A 20,847-nucleotide genomic window follows, 5' to 3' on the forward strand; every position below is an offset into this window, starting at 1 on the left:
CGTGGTGCCTGATAGAGCAGATGCCTGGGTATTTCATGAAGGAGGAAGTGACGGGGGGGGGGGGGGGATGCACACAGAGGAGGGAATGCGGATGTTTCCAGAGGTGGGGAGAAAAGAAGTTTCACACAGAGCATACATGATCCAGATCTTAAAGAATGAGCAGGAATTTTCCTAGCGAAGCAAAAAGCATCCCCCCCCCCCTCTTACCTCCGCCCAAAGTGTTTTTGTTTTGTTTTGTTTGATGGTTTGTTACCAAAGTGTTAATTGCACTGTTTTTTTTCACTGAAAAAATTAAGTTACAAATAAAGTTGTGTGCCTGTTAGCCAAGAGAGTTCTGAATGCCCCAGTCTTTGTTTCTGGTAGAAAAGCCACGTTAGGTGTATAATTATCTGCTGCTTTGATTTTAGTTCTTCTTTCTGTAACTGCATTTTGATATGCGTGAGGGTTTGTGAAAGGAAAATCTGGGAAGCCACCATCGGAGCCATAGACTTCCCCAGGGACCACCTAGCAGGGCTTAGAGATTGGAGAGAAGGAGGAAATTTATGGGTCCTGGGCCCTGAAAGGTAGTAAACATCACACAGATTGTCGAAGAGGCCCGAAGCCAGGAGAGGGGGAAGTGTTAGAAAAAGTAGGAGCAAAAGGAGGATCCAGGAAAGAGTCGCAGGAGCACAGGGACATGGAATCTTCTCCATTGGCTCCCCAAGAGCATCATCAGGGAGACCAGAATTTACCATTGTTTTTTTTTTTTTTACAAAACCACTGGTCAGAAAAGCCTTCCAAAGACGTTTCCAAATGTTCTCCCTTTTCCGAATTCAGCAGAGCCTGGAGGATTTGTGCCGTCCACTCCCACTTCCCTCTTGCCAGCTCGTCCTCCCTCGAAACCCCTTGCCTTAACTGCTCCTGGCGGGGCAGGTGGACGTTCTGGGCCTCGCGGCAGGAAATGCAGAGCCCCGTCCACTCGCCTTCTGTCTTCTCATCAGTCCCATGGTGGCACAGTGAGCTGCTAGGGGTGGGCCTTCCACCTACCCCCGGGAACTCAGAGAATGAGAGTAGATTCCCAAAGTGTCCACTCTGTCCACACGTTTGCTTCGACAGCGTGTCTGACAATGGGTAAGACGTAGGGAGAGCAGGGAATGAGGGAAAGAGAATATATAATCCCAAATATCGTAACTTCAGGAAAACTACAATCTAGTTTCAGAGGGAAAAACATAAGACATGTTGAAAAGAAATAAGCCCTAATTTTATTCCCGAGTAGAAAGCTCAGGATGAATTCCCCTAATTTTGGTCACTATGAGCTGTTATAGGAAGGGAAGGTTTCATAGAGAATATAGGAGTTACGTAGGCCATGAAATCGGAGAAAGATAATCTGGAGGACAGAAAATGGGAAAGCATTCAAGAGAGAATGAAGGTCATAAGAAAAGTTGTGATAGTGGGAGAAGGTTTGGGTGATGTGAACTCGGGAGAGTGGAGAGGCCCGCCTGGATGTAATGTTGGGAAGTAATGGGATAGAAAATTGGAGGGATGAAAGGTAGGGCTAGATTACAGATGAAATCACCCAAGCTTCTATAAAAACCCAGCCACAGAAGGAAGAGTTGCTCCATCATTCCGGGTTTTAGGCCTGTGCCGTGTTTTCCTCTGAGCTATTTCCTGGCAGAATCACACGGGAGCTGTCACTCAGTTTCTCACTAGAAGGGACTTACTTACACCAAAAATGGAAGCAGTTTTCTTTAATGATGGTTTTATTTAATTAATGAAAGCCCCCTGAATGACATTCTCAAACTTATTCCTTCCTATTGGAAACCAAATCAATATAAACTATTCCTTGTTCCAGAAAAATTCTTTTTTCTGTATAATGCTGTACAGACAGGGAGTTTTCGTTGAGCAGGTTTTGGGGCGTGGTGGGGACTTTTGGGTTTTTTAAACTAGTCTATAAAAGGCAGATATTCTTTTTTTTTTTTTTTAAGATTTGAGAGAGAGAGAGAGAGCATGCAAGAGCAGGGGAAATGAAGGGACAAAGGGAAAAGAAGAGGCAGGCTTCCCGCTGAACAGGGAGCCCAGGACCCCGGGATCATGACCTGAGCAGAAGGCAGACGCTTAACTGAGTGAGCCCCCTACGTCCCCCAAGGCAGATACTCTTTAAACCAATTTTTTATTTCTGCTAATTAAAAGTTTTCTGTGGGCTTAGTTTTATTACGACGTCTTGCTTTAGGCACCTTTAAAAAAACTTCATTTGGCTCTTTCTAAAGTTCTCATTCATTAATTGAGGGTTTTCAAGCCTGTGCTGTTTTGGTCTGAGGAGGTTCAAGTATAATCCGATTAAGTCTCCCTTCAGTGAAAACTAAGCACATTCCCAAGATCAGCACCACTAAGAAAGAATCTTTGGGGCAGTACACAGATGCTGTTATTTCTCATCATGTTGAAGTATATAAAATCAAGAAATATATTTATTCACTTAAAACAACGCCTCATTGAGCAGATGAATATAAAATGCACCCTATACCTAGCAGTAGGTGGTTTGAACATTTTTGTGATTAGTGCAATCCATTTTCAAAGCTAAGGAAGCCAGGAGATTCTGAAAGTGAGCCATTAACTGTCCACAGGGAGTGAACAGCTGAGTGCACGAGAAACCCCACCAATTCAGGCCTCAGGGGCTGGGGATTTTCACAGAGCCTCTTCTGCCAGCAGCTGTGCCTTCTCTGAGAGTGGCTTGTCCCCATGACCAAAAGCAGCCAGCATGCAATGCCTCATGTAACCACTAACAGTAGTGTAATTTCCCATCTGCAGGTGCAAAACCTGAGGCCCAAGCAAGCTAACGAATCATTAACTAAACAAGAGTCACGCACTTCACCGATACTCAAATCCTTGTCCTTTTCTCTCATGTACAATCTTAGGTTTTGTTTCCTCATTTGTAAAGTGCAACACTTGCAGACTGTTTTTAAGTAGACCGCCCTACCTGGAACTTTTAGAAATGTTAACATTCCTCAATTGTAAATGAGGTGTTTAAAATAGGTACCGTTACAAACGACTTACAAAAACACAAGTTTTTCATGAAACCTGCTATACCCAGGGAGCTCTGTGGAATGAGTGTTTCAGGGGGAGCAAATGAGGAATGTAAATGGGAAAGAGATTGCAGATCCGCTCTGTGCCCCAAATGGGACCCAGTATCTATTTATTTTTGCCATTAAGTCCTGTGGATGCTAAAGATATTAACAGCTGGCAGTATGTAAATTATCCCAATTTGCTGCTTCTTGAGGTGAAAGGTTGTGTGTATTTGGGCTGATATAACTCCATTGCCACCTAATTGCCATTATAAATGCTCTTGAATTATAGAAACCAATATAAGCACCTCGATTTAAATATTTATTTGCAGAACCTTAAGTAGTAGCATTGAGCTTCACATTCACCCCTTGGGGTGAGCTGAAGAGGTACAGATTCTATATAATTGTGTATAATTTGTCTTCTGCCCTGAGACAGAATCCTGCCATGACTGGGGAATATGGGCCCTTGCTTCTCTGAGGAAGAAGATGCACACCCTGTAAAGAGCCATTCTGGGATGTAAAGAGCCTGGGATGCATTGTGTGAAGGGGATGGGCATGTACCTAAAGGCCAAACATCCAAGTGTCTCCATGTTAGAATACAAGATTGTGAAAGAAGAGTAGGTTTGTCTGGGGTATGGACTTACAGAGCTCTGTGAGCCAGAATGGGATAAAGGAAGGACACTGTCTTTGGTTCAATTCCTTTTTAAGGATTTGTTCACGGATTTATTCATTCCAGCGAACCTGAATTGCGATCAGCATCACGAGCTCCTAAGACATCCTTAGTTCAAAGTGAGGCCCAGATTGGGTGCATGGATCTCTAGAACTTTCCTCTCTAGCTGGAAAGTGTCCCAGTTATCACCCGGCTCTCTCGGGAGCCACTCATCAATTATGTGAGGCATCTGTTTTTGCATTTGTTTAAATTATGCCATGTACGTTACCAATTCGGTTCAAAAGATTTTGAGTTCCTACGATGTCATGAACTCTGAAATTGACGAAGGAGGAAAAGATGGCATATTCTGTTTGAATACAGCTTTGCACAGAACAATATGGATCTTGAAATCCTACATTTAGGCAGAAGTGTGGTATGCCCCGAATTGCAGGGATCCGTACAGAGAATATGTCAATTAGTATTTTTGCTACGTAAAATAAAAGTATGTTCTTATAAATAAATGTAGTTAGACTTTAGAGCATTTTATATATATGCGGTGTTGTCTTTATTTTCTAGTGGTGGTGCTTGCATCAGACTTTTTATTTAGGTGGCCATGTGCCCTTGCAATGAGACAGCTTAAGTGCATTTCAGGGACTCTTGGATCACCATCCTCATCAACTGACATTTATTGAATTATATAAATAATTCTAACTAAACTATACTATAGTATATAAACTAAACTATAAATAATACATACTTTAGAGAGAGTGATTTATGTGAGCATGTTTTCACATAAATAATGTTGAGGCCATATTTTTCTAACTATAAGAAAATAGGAGCTCCTATATAATGGTTTTGAAACTTAGTGTCTCAAAAGGAGTATAAAAACAACTCTGCAGTTTCCCATACTCATGGAAACCTTCAGTCCTTAGGCAATGGGTGAAATGGGAAAGGCTTCTGTAGTTTGCTACTGAATGTTCCCCGGTGTCCTAAACACATTATGGCCTCTTTCATTCCAGCCAGAGGCAGAGGTACCAGTGAGTTTTGGGAAATAGGTCTAAACGCCAGGGCATCCAAAAGGATTAGCTGCTTTTACTTGGAAATTAGCAAATGGATGTCCAATTTTTTAATTATGCACAAATTTCAAACTTTCTATCAAAGTTAAATTGTGCTGATGTTAGTCAAACCTAATCTAGGCATTGATTCAAGAACCTGCTGATGGAGTAAAAACCACAAGGAAACTTGTTAACAAGAAGTACAATTATCTACATCTCAGCAAATAATGCCAGGGTGTCATGTAATATGCTGAGCTCAGGCAGCCCAGAGCCAACGAAGATCTTTCTTTCCTTCACTGTTAATGTTTACAGTTGGAAGCAACACAGGGCTGCAATGGAAATGCTGCACCTAAAAAGGGAGTTGTTGGCTTGATACCTTGTTTCCTGACACTGCGAAGCCTGAAACAGTTACCTTCTTAATCATCGCCTGATAACATTGTGTTAGAACCAGAGGGGAGCACATGGCTATTTCATAGAAGCAACAACCCTGGGAGAATTTCTGCCTTGTTTAGTTATTTTACTTCTTGATAGACATGCTGGGGTGTTAAAAGCATAGGACTGAAAGTTGTGAATTATGGGTCCTTTTCTTTGTTCTCCTGCTGGTTTTTTTCAGGGTCTGTGTAGGCACTGTTTATAGATGCGGCTGGCCTCCCAGATGCCTCCTGCGTGCTAGGCACCCTCCAATGGCTCCCAAAGCCCATCCCATCCATCCGCAGACTTTACTGAGGCAAATTCTTACATGCAAAGTCCTAAAAGGAAAAACTAAACAAACATGGATAAGCAGGGAAGCGTGGCTCATTAGGTAAGGGTTGTACATAGTAAGAGACCTGAAAGAGAAAATAACCATTATTATTATTCTACTCTCTGTGTGTAAATATGTCAACTAAAGGGAACAGAGTTGAAATCTAGGGTAGATCTGAGGTCACTGCCACATCATGCACTATCTAGGCTGTGTCTGTGCATTCCTGAACAGGCTCTGACAATTTGGGCGCTAGGGCTGCTGCTTCAAAGCCGTGTGACGCTGGAAAAATTGCTTAAATTATCTTTTAAATAAGGGCAATCATCTCTGCATCATTAGGTTGTTGTGAAGGTTAAGATGAGATGCATGTAAAATGCCACGAACGTATCCAATCCCCCGATTTTCATTACTTTTCCTTTTTCCCTGTGTATCACCTTCTAGTTCCAGAGTAATTTACAGGTAACCCCGTTGTAGAAAATGAGCTAGATACAGAGAAGATTGACTGCCCAGGTGGAATGCACAAATAATCCAAACCTGGGTGTCATCTCCCTTGTAGAATTACGTATCTAGTCTATATTCCGGAGACTAGGAAAGAGCCCTTAAAAATCGTAGCAAACAAATGTCAGTAAAAGATACAATGAAACCATCTGACGGAGGACCGACTTCTGTGACCCACTTAAGAATAAAGATGCCTTTAAATGTGGAGGTGGTTTGTCCTCAGGCCTCCCACACGAAGGGGAGTGCTTGGCTGATTGGAGCTGTGTTGTGACTCCTCTTCTCTTCCCAAACTTGTAGCTGCTCCTTGTGTTGTTAAATCGCAGCAGATGGCTTCCTTTTACACCCAGTGCTGTCAGTGGAATGTAAATGCGTCTCCTCACAACACTGAAAATACTGAGGCTGTGTGTTTAATCTGTGCTTTGCAAGCAGAATGACCCTGAAAAGAACATGAGTACTGAACACGTTCGGAGGATTGGCACCCATCCTTGTAAACAGAATTGGGGAGGGTTTTTCAAGCCTAGTGACTAATCACGGTTTTCTTCCTGAGACTCTTAACACAGCCCTCTCCCCTGAGGACAAGGAATCTAAATGGTGATTGAATAGAAAAGTTACAGACCCAAGGGAAATGTTTTTTTAAGGATGGGGGGAGGAGTGCTATTCTGGCGTGTGGGAAAAAGAGGAAAGAGATACACTGCATCACAACATGGAAGTAACTTCATTTATGGGTTGAATTCTCAGTTCCAAGTCTCTTGGGGGAGTTTAGAAAACAAAATTTCCTTTTGATTCAGATTATTTAAGTTAATAAGAGGAATATTCTTCTCGCAGTCACTTCAGAATTCAGAAAAATATGTATATGTCATTCCAATGTCAGTATGACACAGGATATGAAAATATGTAGTGATCAACAAAGATTATCCTGAAAAAAATTCCCCTTACATTTTGAGAATATTAATAATAAATTTTATAGAAGTAAAATATAATCCAATACTGTAGCTGGATTATGTCATTTCTTTTTAAACTAATCCACGAACTGGGTAGTAAACAGAAAATCTGATCTTCTATTTTACTAAAATACTAAAAATTATCACTAAAAATTAGTCCATGGCAAAAAAGAGGAGTCTTCATGTGATTTCTCCTTTGAGCCATTTGTGGGAAAGGAACAGAATACTTGGCCTGTCCAGGTCCTGTCTTTTCCTGGCAAGGATATCCTAAACTATTATTTCAAAAGATAATGCAGACATTTTCAATATTACAATTAATGTATATACTTAGACTTGAAGATCCAAAGGTATAAAATAACCATTTTGGCTACATTGTCTGATCTAATTTTATAATAAGCTATTAAATTCTGTGCTGAATTTTTACCTGGAGTTAGGGCAATTTTAGTTTGGCTATATTTTTTAACTAATAGGAAAATGCTGTTAGACTTTATTTTGTCCCACCTAAAAGATTGCTTTACATTCCTCATCGCTAATATAAACATATCCTTTTCCCCAGTTGTGTTCTTGGGCATTTAGGTGGACTGTTAGCAAAGTCAAACATAATGTTTTCTGGTGTTGTGTAAGTGTGTGTGTTTTAATCTTGCCAATTTAAAAACCTACAGACTTTACCAAATGGCTTATTTGGAATTTGAAAGCCTGACTTCTGAAATAATTCTTTATTTCCAAAACTAAATACTATATTAATACAAATCTTCACAATGTGAAGGTTCCTATCTTTGCTGGCTGTAAGATACCTTGTTTTTTTTTTTTTCAGATTTTATTTATTTATTTGACAGACAGAGATCACAAGTAGGCAGAGAGGCAGGCAGAGAGAGAGAGAGGAGGAAGCAGGCTCCCTGCTGAGCAGAGAGCCCGATGTGTGGCTCGATCCCAGAACCCTGAGATCATGACCTAAGCCGAAGGCAGAGGCTTAACCCACTGAGCCATCCAGGTGCCCCGATACCTTGGTGTTTTAAACTGCTTACAAACTCATAAATTTTCATAATGTTCACTTGGGATCTGACCAATTTCAGTTTCAGAGTATCCGTCTCTATTTAGACATACCACGTCTCCAACTCTTTTGGAGAACGCTGTGCAGTGAAAGGACTCCCATTAAAGCACGCTATGTGTCTTTCATCTTGCACGAGGCAGACTTTGAAACGGAAAGTCCAATAATTTGATGTAAACAGACAATGACACCCAAAATGGCTACTTCTGAGATTCTTTAAGAGAAGGTGCAGGGTAGAGACATTCATCAATGAAATGCTGGAAGAAAGGGTTTTTATTTCTATGTTTGCTTTTTAAAATAAGAAGAGAGTAAATGGCACACTCGATGATATAAACAAGGACTTCAATGACAAGCTGTCCGAGCTAAAGTAATATATTTTACGTGGGTGACTTGATGCCACACTTTATCACCTACACGAGGGGAAGCCAATTTGAGTCGGTCAATAAAATACACCCTCCAGAGCTGGGCCGGGGGCACAGCTGACAGTGTGGTGGAGCCTGATGTTTTGGCACCCCCTGGGCTGGGACACAGCCGGAGCTGGCCCTGCTGCCCAGCTGGGGGATGTCAGATGTTTCGGTTCTGTCTGACTCATAAACACTTCTGCAGGTATGTCAGGAGGATGGGACCAGTGGCCCTTCACGCTCCGGTAATTCAACGCAGGTCTGAAGCCTAAGCGGGACTGGTTATTCCAAAGCTGGATTTACTGCGGTCTCCCAACTGTTGAAAATTGAACTCCATGTGCTGCAAAGCAGGGGTGACGGGGGCATCTCATTATAGGAGGCAATTTTTTCCAGAGGCTGGAATCTCTGCTGAATTACTGAGGGACTTAGTCGAATGTAGACTTGGACCAAATAATCTTCTGATAAGTTGGCCATAAATCCTCAGTAAAATAAGCTTGGTGTTCTTAGCATATCTATTGGCTTTTTGATCATTTTTATGGCTTTCCTTTTGCTGGTCAAATTATCCTTATATGCTCCTAAAGCTCTCTGACATGGATTAAGTCGACACAAACCAATAGACCTTCATTACTTTTGCAACTGGTTTTGATTTGGGGGCAATAAATACACTGACACAGACTAGATTACCTTTGCCAGAAGGATATGTGATAAGCCATGAGGATGTCAGGGATCCGGCACGCTTTTTCCTGTGCAATGTGAAAAGGAATTAATAGCAGCTTTTGGACCAACTGAAGAAAGTTGGGAAGAAGAAAGAAATCTGATAGAGAAAAGAGCCAAGATGCAGCTTTTAGGTCAAGAATGAGGACGCCAGTGGATCATGGGAAGGTTCACAAACACCTGCTGTGTGCCTGGCACTGTGCTAGGTGCTGGCAGACAGGGTTAGGGACAGATAGATGAGGAAATTAACATATGATGTAATCTATGAATATCTTAGTGTCTAGTAGGGGAGAGAAGACCATCAGCGGGAACAAGGTTTACAGGGCAATAAACGTATAGAGAAGCGCGAAATCAGCAAGATCTGGAACAGCAGAGGAAGGGATAGTGGGAGAAGCAAGGTCTACCAATTGGGGGTTTGGAGGAATTATTTGCACTATAAACATTACTTTAAAAATATTGTTCCAAGTTTTTGGGGGGGGTGGGGAAGAAATTGAAACCTAAGAAAATCAGAAAAAAATAGTATAATGAGCACATGTATATGCTTCCCCCAGCTTTGACAATTTTTTTTAACATTTTGCTACCTTTGTTTACCTCTATGTGTATATACACATTTTTTTGCTACCTATTTAGAAAGTAGGTTGCAGACATTTTAACATTTTTATCACTATTTCAGCAAGCATCTCCAAAGAAACAGACTTCCTTCTACAGCCACAAATACTAGTATTCCATTCAAGAAATGTGCCATCGTCCGTGGTCAGATTTCTCCATTTATCCCAATAAAGTCCTTTACAGATTTTGCCCTCAGTTCAGGATATAGTCAATTGCATTTAGTTGCTAGTTATCACGTCTTTTTAGTATCTTTTAATCTCACAGTCCCTCTGCCTTTTAACTCATATGTTATTCTCTTGTTTTTGAAATCATGTAGAAAAATCAATTGACATATGTATCAGTCACCTGCCCCACCCCAGGTTGGTGAAGGTCTCTTGGCTTAAAAATAGCAAGAGGAGTAAACATTTGAAGCGGATACATCTGTAACAAGGGGTGCAGGTTATATGCTAGGGAAGAACCCGCAGAAGAATAGACATGAAATTGCTCCTGTGAGTCCCATCCTTGGCTTCGCAGAGGGAGAGGGAGCAAAGCCTTCTGGAATGGTGTGGAGGTGCGTTCCATGCCCAGGCTGGGTAAACACTTTGCTAAAATTGTGCTGCCACTCCTCACTCTATTTCTTCTGCATTTGTGGCTCTGTGTACGCACTTCGCCCTCCCTAAAACTTCTCAGGCACCAGGACGTGTCCCAGCACCCCAGCCACGCTTCTTGTTCTTCCCACCACTGGATCCTGCCGCCGCTCTCTGCCTTCAACACCTTCCTTTACCTCCTTCTCCCACTGACTTCCTTTGAGAAACTTAAAGGGGGTCATGAGGTCCACCTTCCTAACTCTTTTCTGTTCTTTGCACTCACCTGGAACATCACCCCTCTCTCACAGAACTGTGGCTGGTTTATACAGCCACTGCAACCCCCAGGCATAGCACTAAACAGTGAGTTTTTAAAAAGACAGTGACTGGGCACCTGGGTGGCTCAGATGGTCAAGCCTCTGCTTTCCTCTCAGGTCCTGATCCCAGGGTCCTGGAATCGAGTCCTGCATCGGACTCCCTGCTCAGTGGGGAGCCTGCTTCTTCCTCTCCCTCTGCCTGCTGCTCCTTCTGCTTGTGCTCTCTCTCTCTTTTTCTGTCAAATAAGTAAAATCTCTAAAAAATAAAATAAAATAAAATAGAAGACAGTCACTATGCCTTTAAATTCCCATATGCCCAGGACCGAATATGCTGTCTGAAACATTGAAGGCATTCAGTAAAAATTTATTGGGTGAGCGAATATTCATTCACTACCAATCAACTTTCTGGGCGGTTATTTTTTTTTTTTTAAGATTTTATTTATTTATTTATTGAGAGAGAGTGAGAGGGAAAGCATGAGCAGGGGTGAAAGGTAGAGGGAGAGGGAGAAGCAGACTTCACACTGAGCAGGGAGCTCGATGCAGGACTCAATCCCAGGACCTTGGGATCATGACCAGAGATCATGACTTAACCAACTGATCCACCCACACACACTTTCTGGGCTATTATATAGAAGTCTTCTTATGACTGAAAAGAATTTACTAGTGCATTAAACAGCAATGAGGATTACAAGTGTGGGAGTCAATAACAATCGATCAGCACCTTTGTGCAAAATGCTGTACCTTGTAATATTGAAAAGTTCCAGAGGAAATAGATACTCATTCCTTACCATCCTAAGGGGAGGGGCAGCATTTGGCCAAACCCACAGTGAGCTACTAGAGCACATTCAAATGCACACTACATGCTATGTAAACCTGGGTAGAGCTCGACACACACATATGGTGAGCACTGGGTATTGCTGTGTAAGAGACTCTGGGAGACAAGACACATGGGCTTCCCTGGGGAGGCTTTGCAGAGTGCAGAGAGAGTTGTAGTGGTGTTTTAAAAAGAGGCAAAGTAGGATTGAATAAATGGCTTGTTTCAGCATGGAGAGGTGGCTTTGACAAGAACAGATGACTCCTTTCTGAGCAAGGGCAGGTCCAGAGAGTGGCTGTGCAGGAACGCAGGGTGCTGGTCAGGCTGTACGTGATGGGTGTTGTTCACAGGGAAATGGGGGACACGAATGAAGGATTTTGTGTTAATACATAGCAATTTAGGTTTGGGTTGGTTAAGTTTGCTGTAGTCAGCTCCCACGGCTTTCCACGCCAGGTAAGCAAGTGATTTACTTTTTAAATTTTTTTTTCAAGATTTTATTATTTATTGGACAGACAGAGAGCACCAGTAGGTAGAGAGGCAGGTGGAGAGAGAGGGGGGAATCAGGCTCCCTGCCGGGCAGGGAGTCCGATTCGGGGCTTGGCCCCAGGACCCTGAGATCATGACCTGAGCCGAGGGCAGAGGCTTAACCCACCAAGCCATCCAGGCGCCCTGCACGTGATTTATTTATGTATTATTTATTCACTACTTATTTTTCATAGGGCTGGCTGGGTGGTGTCGATTCTAGGGGGAGACACAGTGGTTAGAGGATAGTTTAATTACCCAGGTAAAAGAAAAATCCATGTATTAACCCAGCTGTGACTGGGAAGGCAGAAGAGAGAAATGGCAGAGTGGTGGAGAACTCGGGTCCGAGCAGGTCGGGGTGCGGAGTGATGCAAAGGGAAAGCGCATCAGGCCTGACACCATCTACCCTGCCGCGGGAGTCTGAGAACTCTGCTTCAGTTCCTCTGTCAGACCCATGCTGGGCTTTGTATTTGGTCAGAGCCCCAAGTGGGAGAAGTCCTGTGTAGATGAAGTCTGGAGCTCATGGCGTGCCGCTGGACACTCCCTTCTGTCAGAGGGCAGTCGTGGTAGTGTCTCTGTGGGAATGACTTTGTTCCAGGCACTAGGGAGACAGACGGGAACAAGGGAGACAAGCACGTGCACCTCGATGGCGCTTCTCTTGTGGTGGGGGAGACGTGCGTGAACCCCAGAGATGTCAGGGTGCTGTGTGTTAGGGAGAAATAAAACTGATGGCAAGTAGAGGATAATCGGGAAGGCCTCCCTGAGAAAGTGAGAGAAAATGATCGTCCCTCCCTGGTTGGGTTGTTACGAGAATTAAAATAGTTTCTGTGTGCACAACATCTGGTAAACCCCTGACCCTGGGTGGGCAGAACTGTGGCTATTATCTTGGAACAATAAATTTCCCAAAAAACCCAAAACAAAACAAAGAACATAATAAGCTCTTGACTGTGGGCTGCTGGTATTTAGTTCTTGTGTGAGACAGAGAGAGAGGGAATGTTATTCACAAGGCCTGTGTTCCTAGGAAAACAATTCTATCCCTTACGCCACCCGCTTAAGGAGAGAAAAATACAAAGGCAGTATCTCCAAACGTTTAGCCTCCTCTGTGCTCCTGCCTAAAGTCTGACCTTAAGCAAGAAGGAGGTTGGAGACATCAGGGCAAGAATTATAGACCCAGTGCCTCAGCCATCAAGGACAGAGACAGTTTCGCTCACCTCTGTATTTCTAGCTAGCCTTCCATTCGGACAGAGTACGCGATCGACAATTATTTGTTGAATGCAGCTTTAAGCTTTAAGCGTGTCCTTTTGTGATCAACATTACAGGGCATTTCACATCTCAGAATAATCAAACTCTTTCTCGAAAGGTCCACAGGAGGACACATGCCGTGCTTGGGCTAATGCATAAAAGAAGCTGATGGTTTGAATTGAGCTAGAACATCACACACAGAGCCTTAGGCTAGTTCCTATTTCCTAGTTCCTATTTCTCGTCTATCTCCCATGGATCCACACCAGATTTCCACAGTAGCTATTCCGCGCTTTTCAACAGCCCAAATATGGAAATTCGACTGGCAGAACTCGCCTCTCAGCCCTGCTTTTCTGTCCCCAGACCGTTGTGACAACTCCCAGTCAGTACAGTCCAAAGGAAGTGTGATTACTTGGTGAGAATTAGTGGGAAAGACTTCATGTAGGCATCCTTTTTCCAGGGAGGGACTTCAAACGCTAGGCGCAGTCTTCCACAGTTACTGGGAGGGGGCTGGAGCTCACTGCGGTCTCGTCCCCAGGAATCCCCAGGGAGAGCATGAGTGTTTCCAGGAGAAGCAGAGCAGGGGATGAGGAGGCGGGAGCAGTACTAAGGAGAAAATTCTACTCGGCATTGCATGTCCCCTGTTGCGTGCCAGCCGCTCTGGGGGAAAGATGCAGTAGCCCTGCGATGTCTACCTTTCCTCTACCTTACTAACCCTTTTATTCAGGGAGAGGCGTGCCTGGCTGCATCACCCCCTCACTGTGCCAGGACACTTCCTAAGTCTTCTCTTTTGGCTTTTTGAGACTCTCTTTTGCCCCCTTATAACTGTAAAGTGGACAGTGTATTTATGGTTGGAAATTGGCTGCTGCAGCAAGTTTAATTTTAAAAACAGGGTTCTGGCATGTTTTCAATATTACTATGGAAATGGCTGCTTCTAGCAATTCACTGATAAGCTCTAGTTCAAGGACACAAGTCTGTGCGGGAGGTTTTTAACATCCACCAAACTGAAGACCTACTTATTGCAACAGTAATTCACAAAAACTGCTCTCCTCAGTCTTAAGTATGGAATTCTCTTCTCTCTCTATCTCTCTCTCTTTTTTGTTAACTTGCGGGAAGAGAGCCATGTCTTCATTTTGCTTTGGATACATAGATAGGAGTTACATATTATAACCAGCTTTTTTTTTTTTAAAGATTTTATTCATTTATTTGACAGACAGATCACAAGTAGGCAGAGAGGCAGGCAGAGAGAGAGGAGAAAGCACACTCCTCGCTGAGCAGAGAGCCCGATGCAGGGCTCCATCCCAGGACCCTGAGATCATGACCTGAGCTGAAGGCAGAGGCTTTACCCACTGAGCTACCCAGGCGCCCGTATAACCAGCCTTCTAAAAACACATCTTTAATTTTCACTATTAATCACTAATTCTCATAATAGGACATAATGGCCTTACTTAGCTACTCATGTAACACAAAACAGCACAAACTAGTTTCAGAAACCCCTATTAAAGCTGGAACATAACCAGTGTTCAACCGGCATGTTCAAACATTTTAATTTCCCATCTTGAACTGTCTCTAAGTATTTTTACATAACATGTATAAGCGAATTCTAGGAAGGACTGTAAGTAGTTCACTGCACAGTAGTGTTTTCCAGGAGCCGATTTTAAGCCACAAACATCACCACTGTTTAACCACAAACATACTTTTCCCTGATGTTACAAAACCCAGGCGCCAGAGAAAGAAGTTCTAACAGGTGGTAACTGTAACATCTGTCCTTGACTGTCCCCGCCTTAAGGCAAAGCTTCAGTGTTTTCACTTGGAAATGTGAGGTCAAGTTTCCCAAGAAACTCTAGGATGTTTTCTCTTTTTCCCAGGCTCCTTCCAATGTGTGCATTGTTTTCACATCCTTCTGAGTGCTGTCACCGGCCCTAAATATTGTGACAGGCAGATCTTGATGCTGAGGACAGAAGTGGTCTCATTTTTTATTCTTTTCAGACAGGCCAGCTCATTCTGTGTTTTCAAAATTAGGTGAACTGTTCTGCAATCAATTAATGAAGGACCAGTGGACCCTGATGGGCCAGACTCCCCATCAGAGTGGCCCCAGTGATGATGCGCTGGCCCTCGCCATCCCCAAGCTTGGCCCTAGGTGCTGACATTTCCCAACATCTGGTCTGTGGCTGGGAGGAGGACCAGGGACACCAGCTAGGGAAGGGTCACTACGGGTAATGATAAACGAGAGCCACGGGCAAGGGTTAAGTCCATGCCTCATGAGCCGCTGTCTAAATGCCTGAATGTATACTCAGAACAATTCTTAACCTGCTGATTCCTAGCCCCACTTTACAGGTGGGGAAACTTAGCCTATAAGTAAACTACACCAGTGGCAAACTGCCTTTAAACCTATTTCTGTTTGTTTAGCAGGTGCATCTTGTTTCTAGTCTCCTTTAGAAGGAACACAGTATTTAGTTCCCTTTAAAGAATTCAAAAAAATTTGGGCAGGGTGCGGCACCTGGGTGGTGCGGTTGGTAAAATGTCTCTTCATTTTGGCTCAGGTCATGATCTCGGGGTTGTGGGATCGAGCCCCACATTGGGCTCTGCACTCAGCTCGGAGTCTGCTTAAGATTCTCTTTCTTTCCTTCTGCCTCTCCAGCTCATGTGCTCCCTCTAAAATAAATAATTTTTTTTAAAGTATGGCTCTAGCATATTCCAGCATACTCTCAAGTGAAAAGAATCACTGTAAGGCTTAACAGTCTCTCCTCAGCATTCCAGAGTATACCCTTGCCTTGGGTCATACGTCAGCTACAACCAGACAGTCAGTGTTTCAGAATGAATCCTCTTCAGAAAAAAAAAAAAAAAAAAAAAAAAGGAATATCTATTTATTTAGTTCTGCAAACACAGAATTCAAAGTAATTATGGTTTCAATTCATCACATGTAAAATATACATTTTAAAAATATGTAAACATAATAACCAAATACAGACTGTACCACATCATTCAAAAATCATCTTACAGGAAAGGCGCAATTAATTTGGGGTCTATCTTTTCAGAAGAAGTTTCCTCAGAAGTGCAGTGCGAGTGAGGGCACAGGCCAGCTGGGCAGGTGTGGCTCTACGTCCGTGCTGGTTTTCAGGACAGTCCCGCGCTTGGAGGCCTTCATGAGTCCCCAGCAGTTTCAATTATCAAAAGATCCATTCCGGGGCTGTGTATTTTAAGCACAGCTGAAGAATAGCAGAGCAAAAAAGGCCTTTCAACCATGGGAATTCAAAAGCAAAGGGCCCTCAAGAGGCGATTTCAAAACCCTCCTCATTCAGCTTTATTCCAAAGCGTAATGACATGCTCTATGTGATAGAGTTGGGCAGACTGTTTCATCAAAACCTTTATCTGGAGCTCGGAATCGCAATATCAGGTTTGTGGGTTGGCTCCCTTGGCCATACCACAAGGTGCCGAGGGAGTACTAGTTTATCTCTGACAAGTAGATAGAATCCAGGAGGGTGAGAAATGGCATAGAAATGGCCGCTTGCTTTTTATGAGTTGAGAACTTACCATAGGCCAGGTTTTGTGTTGTTTTGCATTCATTTTGTTGCTTTATTCTCAACCTTTGATATCAACAGCAATCTCCAGTTTTATAGGTGATGCAAATACGTCTCTAGGAGGCAAAGTGACCAGCCGACATTCACACGCGTGAGTGGCAGAGCTGGGCCTCAAACCCAGGACTTGGCCTCTGCCAGCTGGAGCATTTACCTCGCGTCCCACGTCCCATGGCAGGGAGTGACAAACGCAGCTGCCTCTCATGCCTTGAGTTGGTGCTTTCATTCTTACCGCCTTTATGAGAACAGTGAAGCCTCTGGAGACAAGGGTCTTTGATGCCTCCTGGGTCAAGAGGAGCGTGAGTGGATCTGCCGTCTGGTTTGGCCAGAGCTGTGGCTCTCATGAAGCCTCGGCCTACGCCCGCCCAGGAGTCCTTCTCCCTGTCCTGCAAGGTCGGGGATGGGCGCCTCCTCTGCGGCTTTCGCTTCCCCAGTGCTATGGGACTCAGGAGAAAGGAGAAGGGCCCAGACAGAGGAGGTCAGAAAGCAGAAGCAAACCGGTTTGTCTCCTCTCTGCTTGGATGTAGACACTTAACAACCCAGTGGGGCAGGAGAACCGTCATTTCCTCCTGAAGATGACAGAACTCACAGGACAGATTTAGAAGAAGCCAGCATGTAGGAACAAGAGGGTACATTATCTGAAGGTTCCTAGATGATACCAACGGGTTTTGCTGGTCGGAATCCATCTGTCCTTCTCGGACTTTTGACCTTTCAAGGCCGAGTCTATGGCTCTATTCAATTTTCCCAGCCCACAGCTATCTTTGCAGATATAGGATGTCATGACTCACAGAAGGACACAGTACAGCAGGAGAACGCCCCCTGTAGCGGAGGTAAACCATTTGCTCAAAAACCACAGACTCCTGTGATTCTAAATTCTCTATCTACTTTACTCCTAAGCTCCTATAACTGAGGGATAAAAAATGGTTACAACCCAGAGTTTTTTACAGCAATGTGGTAAGTGGAGAGGGAAGAGGAATTATGTCTGTCTGCTAGCACGACATAGCTGAATGCTTTCTGAAACTAGCTCTTCCCATACTGGACTCCTTGTCTTTCTGCACAGAGCTATTCTCTCTCCCTGGACCCCCTATCCCAGCTGAGGCTATCCCCAGCCACACAGTCATCTGATGTGGAAGTATCAGCCATCTTGTCTCTCCTCTGCTGTTCCCCAGCCTCACACAGTCTGAGAGGGAGCAACTCTACCTCGGAAATCTCCCTCAACCAGGTTTTTCTTTCAATTCTCATTCCATTGGTAAATAGAGACCTAGGTCATTGCTTGTCGTGACTAATAAAACAAACTCCTATTTTCTCCACCTCCAGTTTCTTCCCCACCTTCACTGTCACCATCTGTCACCCTATAACCAGAGCCAAATTAATAAAACACAGATCAAATCTATGACGTTACTGCTTAAATGCCCCCCTCCATAACCTGTCTCTGACTATAGGACAAAATCCAAATATCAGTGTGGTATTTAAATTTCTTGTAAGATCAATCTACTTTATAGATCTATCTCTAACCAACTTTTAAAATCCTTTTTCAGTTCAAATACGTACATTCTTGGGCAATATTTTGGGTCATGTTGGATTTCTTACTGTTGACGCAAACTCCAAAGAATTTTATATTTCCTTGCCCTTTTAATTTCAAGTTGTTCCATCCAAATAGAATTTCCTGCTTGAAATATTTGAATGTTCTCTCATCCTTCAATGAACAATTACATGCTTCATTCCAATATGACTTCACCTACACCCCAATAGAGTTCATTTATAACACTCTCATAATCTATATTTATACTGTATTATGATGATATGTGCGTGTGTGTGTGTGTGTGTGTCTTCCCTTCCTCTTTTCTCATCACCAGAATCTGAGCTCTAGATTCCAAACTTTGTGTAGGTTTGGTGTGGGGTTGGTTTGTTTTGTTTTTGTTTTTTTGGGGTTTTTTTTTTGGCTTTTTTTTCTTTTCTTTTTCTCAGATTTTATTTAAATTCTAGTTAGTTAACACACATTGCAATATTGGTTTCAGGAGTAGAATTCAATGATTCATCACTTTACATACTTTACCTACTTTGATTTATCTTTGCATTTTGCATTTTTATAAATGCAATCAATAAATATTATTGAATGAATGAACAAACTAATGAAACTCATCCGAGCAGAACTGGTAGTGAGGACACCCGGAACAACACTATGAAGAGATTCAGTATGATTTTAATTGTGTGATACTTTGAACCAAGGCACATTGAACAACAACAACAAAGAAGACTACGGAGAGTGAAGATATTTAAAATTCCCTAGGATGTTCAAATAAACAAAGTTTCCATATATATTAGTAGCTTGGTTTCGTAATGTGGGGATGGGTCAGAGAGTAAGTTAAATGAAGAGGTGAGCTGGTTGAATCCCACTTTTACTGTGACAGAACAATTTCTTTAAAAGTCAGTGTAAAAATTCACATAGTGACTGCTCCCTGTCTTTCCTGTTGCTCTGCAACCAAATCATGGACGCATGTTACCCACTGCTCCAAAGTGCTCGGCAAACCCAGTGGAGGGAACATTAAAGAAACCATTGTGTACGAGCAACACCCCTGAGATCCCGGGATCCATCTCCTCCTGACAGGGCTTTACCTGCAGTTTTCTGTTTCTAGATGTTTGGGTCGACATCAAACTCCTGTGTTTTTACAACAGTTCAATTGTCACATCAAATCCAAATCAAAGCGATGACTGTGGAAAGGGCCTACGGGACTAGCTAGCTGCAGTTCCTCCTCTGTCTCGGGATCTTTCCCATGAGACGCAGCTAATTTAATTTGCTTCTTCTCCCCACTCCGCCCCCCACCCCCACCCCATCCAAAAGCTGTAAAGCAGCTATTCCTTCAATCCAAAACCAGAGCTTCTGACAAGGGAGGGAAGATACTGTGGACAATGTGTCTGTATAGATGTAGAACTATTTTCCAAATATACGTGCGGGGGAGTCTTTTGCCCTTGATGTCATAGGAATGATCCCAGTCACAGAGATGAAGATGCAGAGTGAAATGAGTAGATGTTTCACGCCACACTTTCTGACTCTAGACCTTGGCTGTTACATCTCTAGTCATTTTCACATGCACCTGGGAATAAGAAACGCTGACTTGGGGCGCCTGGGTGGCTCAGTGGGTTAAAGCCTCTGCCTTTGGCTTAGGTCATGATCCTAGGGTCCTGAGATCCAGCCCTGCATCGGACTCTCTGCTCAGCAGGGAGCCTGCTTCTTCCTCTCTCTCTGCCTGCCTCTCTGCCTACCTGTGATCTCTGTCTGTCAAATAAATAAATAAAATCTTAAAAAAAAAAAAACCAAAAAAAAAAACCCTTTAAAAAAAATTAAAAAAAAAAAGAAATGCTGATTTCCCTTTCACACCTTGGTCTTTTTACAGTACTGAGTGGCATCTGAGTTCTGGATGATTTTCATTCTGAGGTAGTTTCAATGTCCTGAACATTTACCTTTTGCCTATAACTCACCATTATTCACTCCTTCTAGTTGGCAGGTGACTTGATCACGGACATCTTCACCGCCGTTGGCTCAGTGACGTCAGCCTTGTTGTTGATCCTCTTTCTGGTGGTGGGGGCTTCTGTGATTGCCTCCAACAAGAGGGCGACTCAGGGAACCTACAGCCCCAGCTGTCAGGAAAAAGAAGGCTCTCGAGTGGAAATGTGGAGCATGAGGCCACCCTCTGCCGTGGAGAGGCTGATTTAGGAGCCTTCTGTCTGCCTGAGACAGAGATCCTCACACTATGAACGTGATGATGGCACCCGAGAGTCTTTCCGACCTACCTGGGCTCATCACTTTACAACTGGGCTTTCACGGGAACCGTGAAGAAGATTCCTTTGGCCACCTTAAAGACTTTCTGGTTCAACCTGACATCATCATTTTATTATATTAGCCGATCAATCTCAGAACAATGTTTCTGTGCTAGTAATTTCAGCCTCATAATTAGCAAAAATATCCTCCAGGGGATAAGTGTCTTCTGGGAAAGGCACTAGTGCCTATCACTTAGCTTTTTACCCTGGCACCTGGGGACCTCTTTCTCAGTTTGCCCATTAACTGGCAACTGCATTTTTTAAAATACAAAACCTACAAGATGCATCTCTCACTCTTCTTGC

General features: G+C 43.3%; 1 protein-coding gene across 2 annotated transcripts in view; it reads left to right on the forward strand.

Annotated features, from left to right (window-relative positions):
• The window catches only part of CRB1 (crumbs cell polarity complex component 1), a 147,621-nt gene extending 127,181 nt beyond the window's left edge, over nucleotides 1–20,440 (forward strand). For both annotated transcript variants that reach the window (XM_059414067.1, XM_059414068.1), the window contains one exon: nucleotides 20,225–20,440. In XM_059414067.1, the coding sequence (XP_059270050.1) occupies nucleotides 20,225–20,440 (216 nt within the window). The remainder of the gene's footprint in view (nucleotides 1–20,224) is intronic.
• The last annotated feature ends 407 nt before the right edge of the window (nucleotides 20,441–20,847 follow it).

This window comes from Mustela nigripes, chromosome 10 (genome assembly GCF_022355385.1).
Source record: "Mustela nigripes isolate SB6536 chromosome 10, MUSNIG.SB6536, whole genome shotgun sequence".
Taxonomy (NCBI): domain Eukaryota; kingdom Metazoa; phylum Chordata; class Mammalia; order Carnivora; family Mustelidae; genus Mustela; species Mustela nigripes.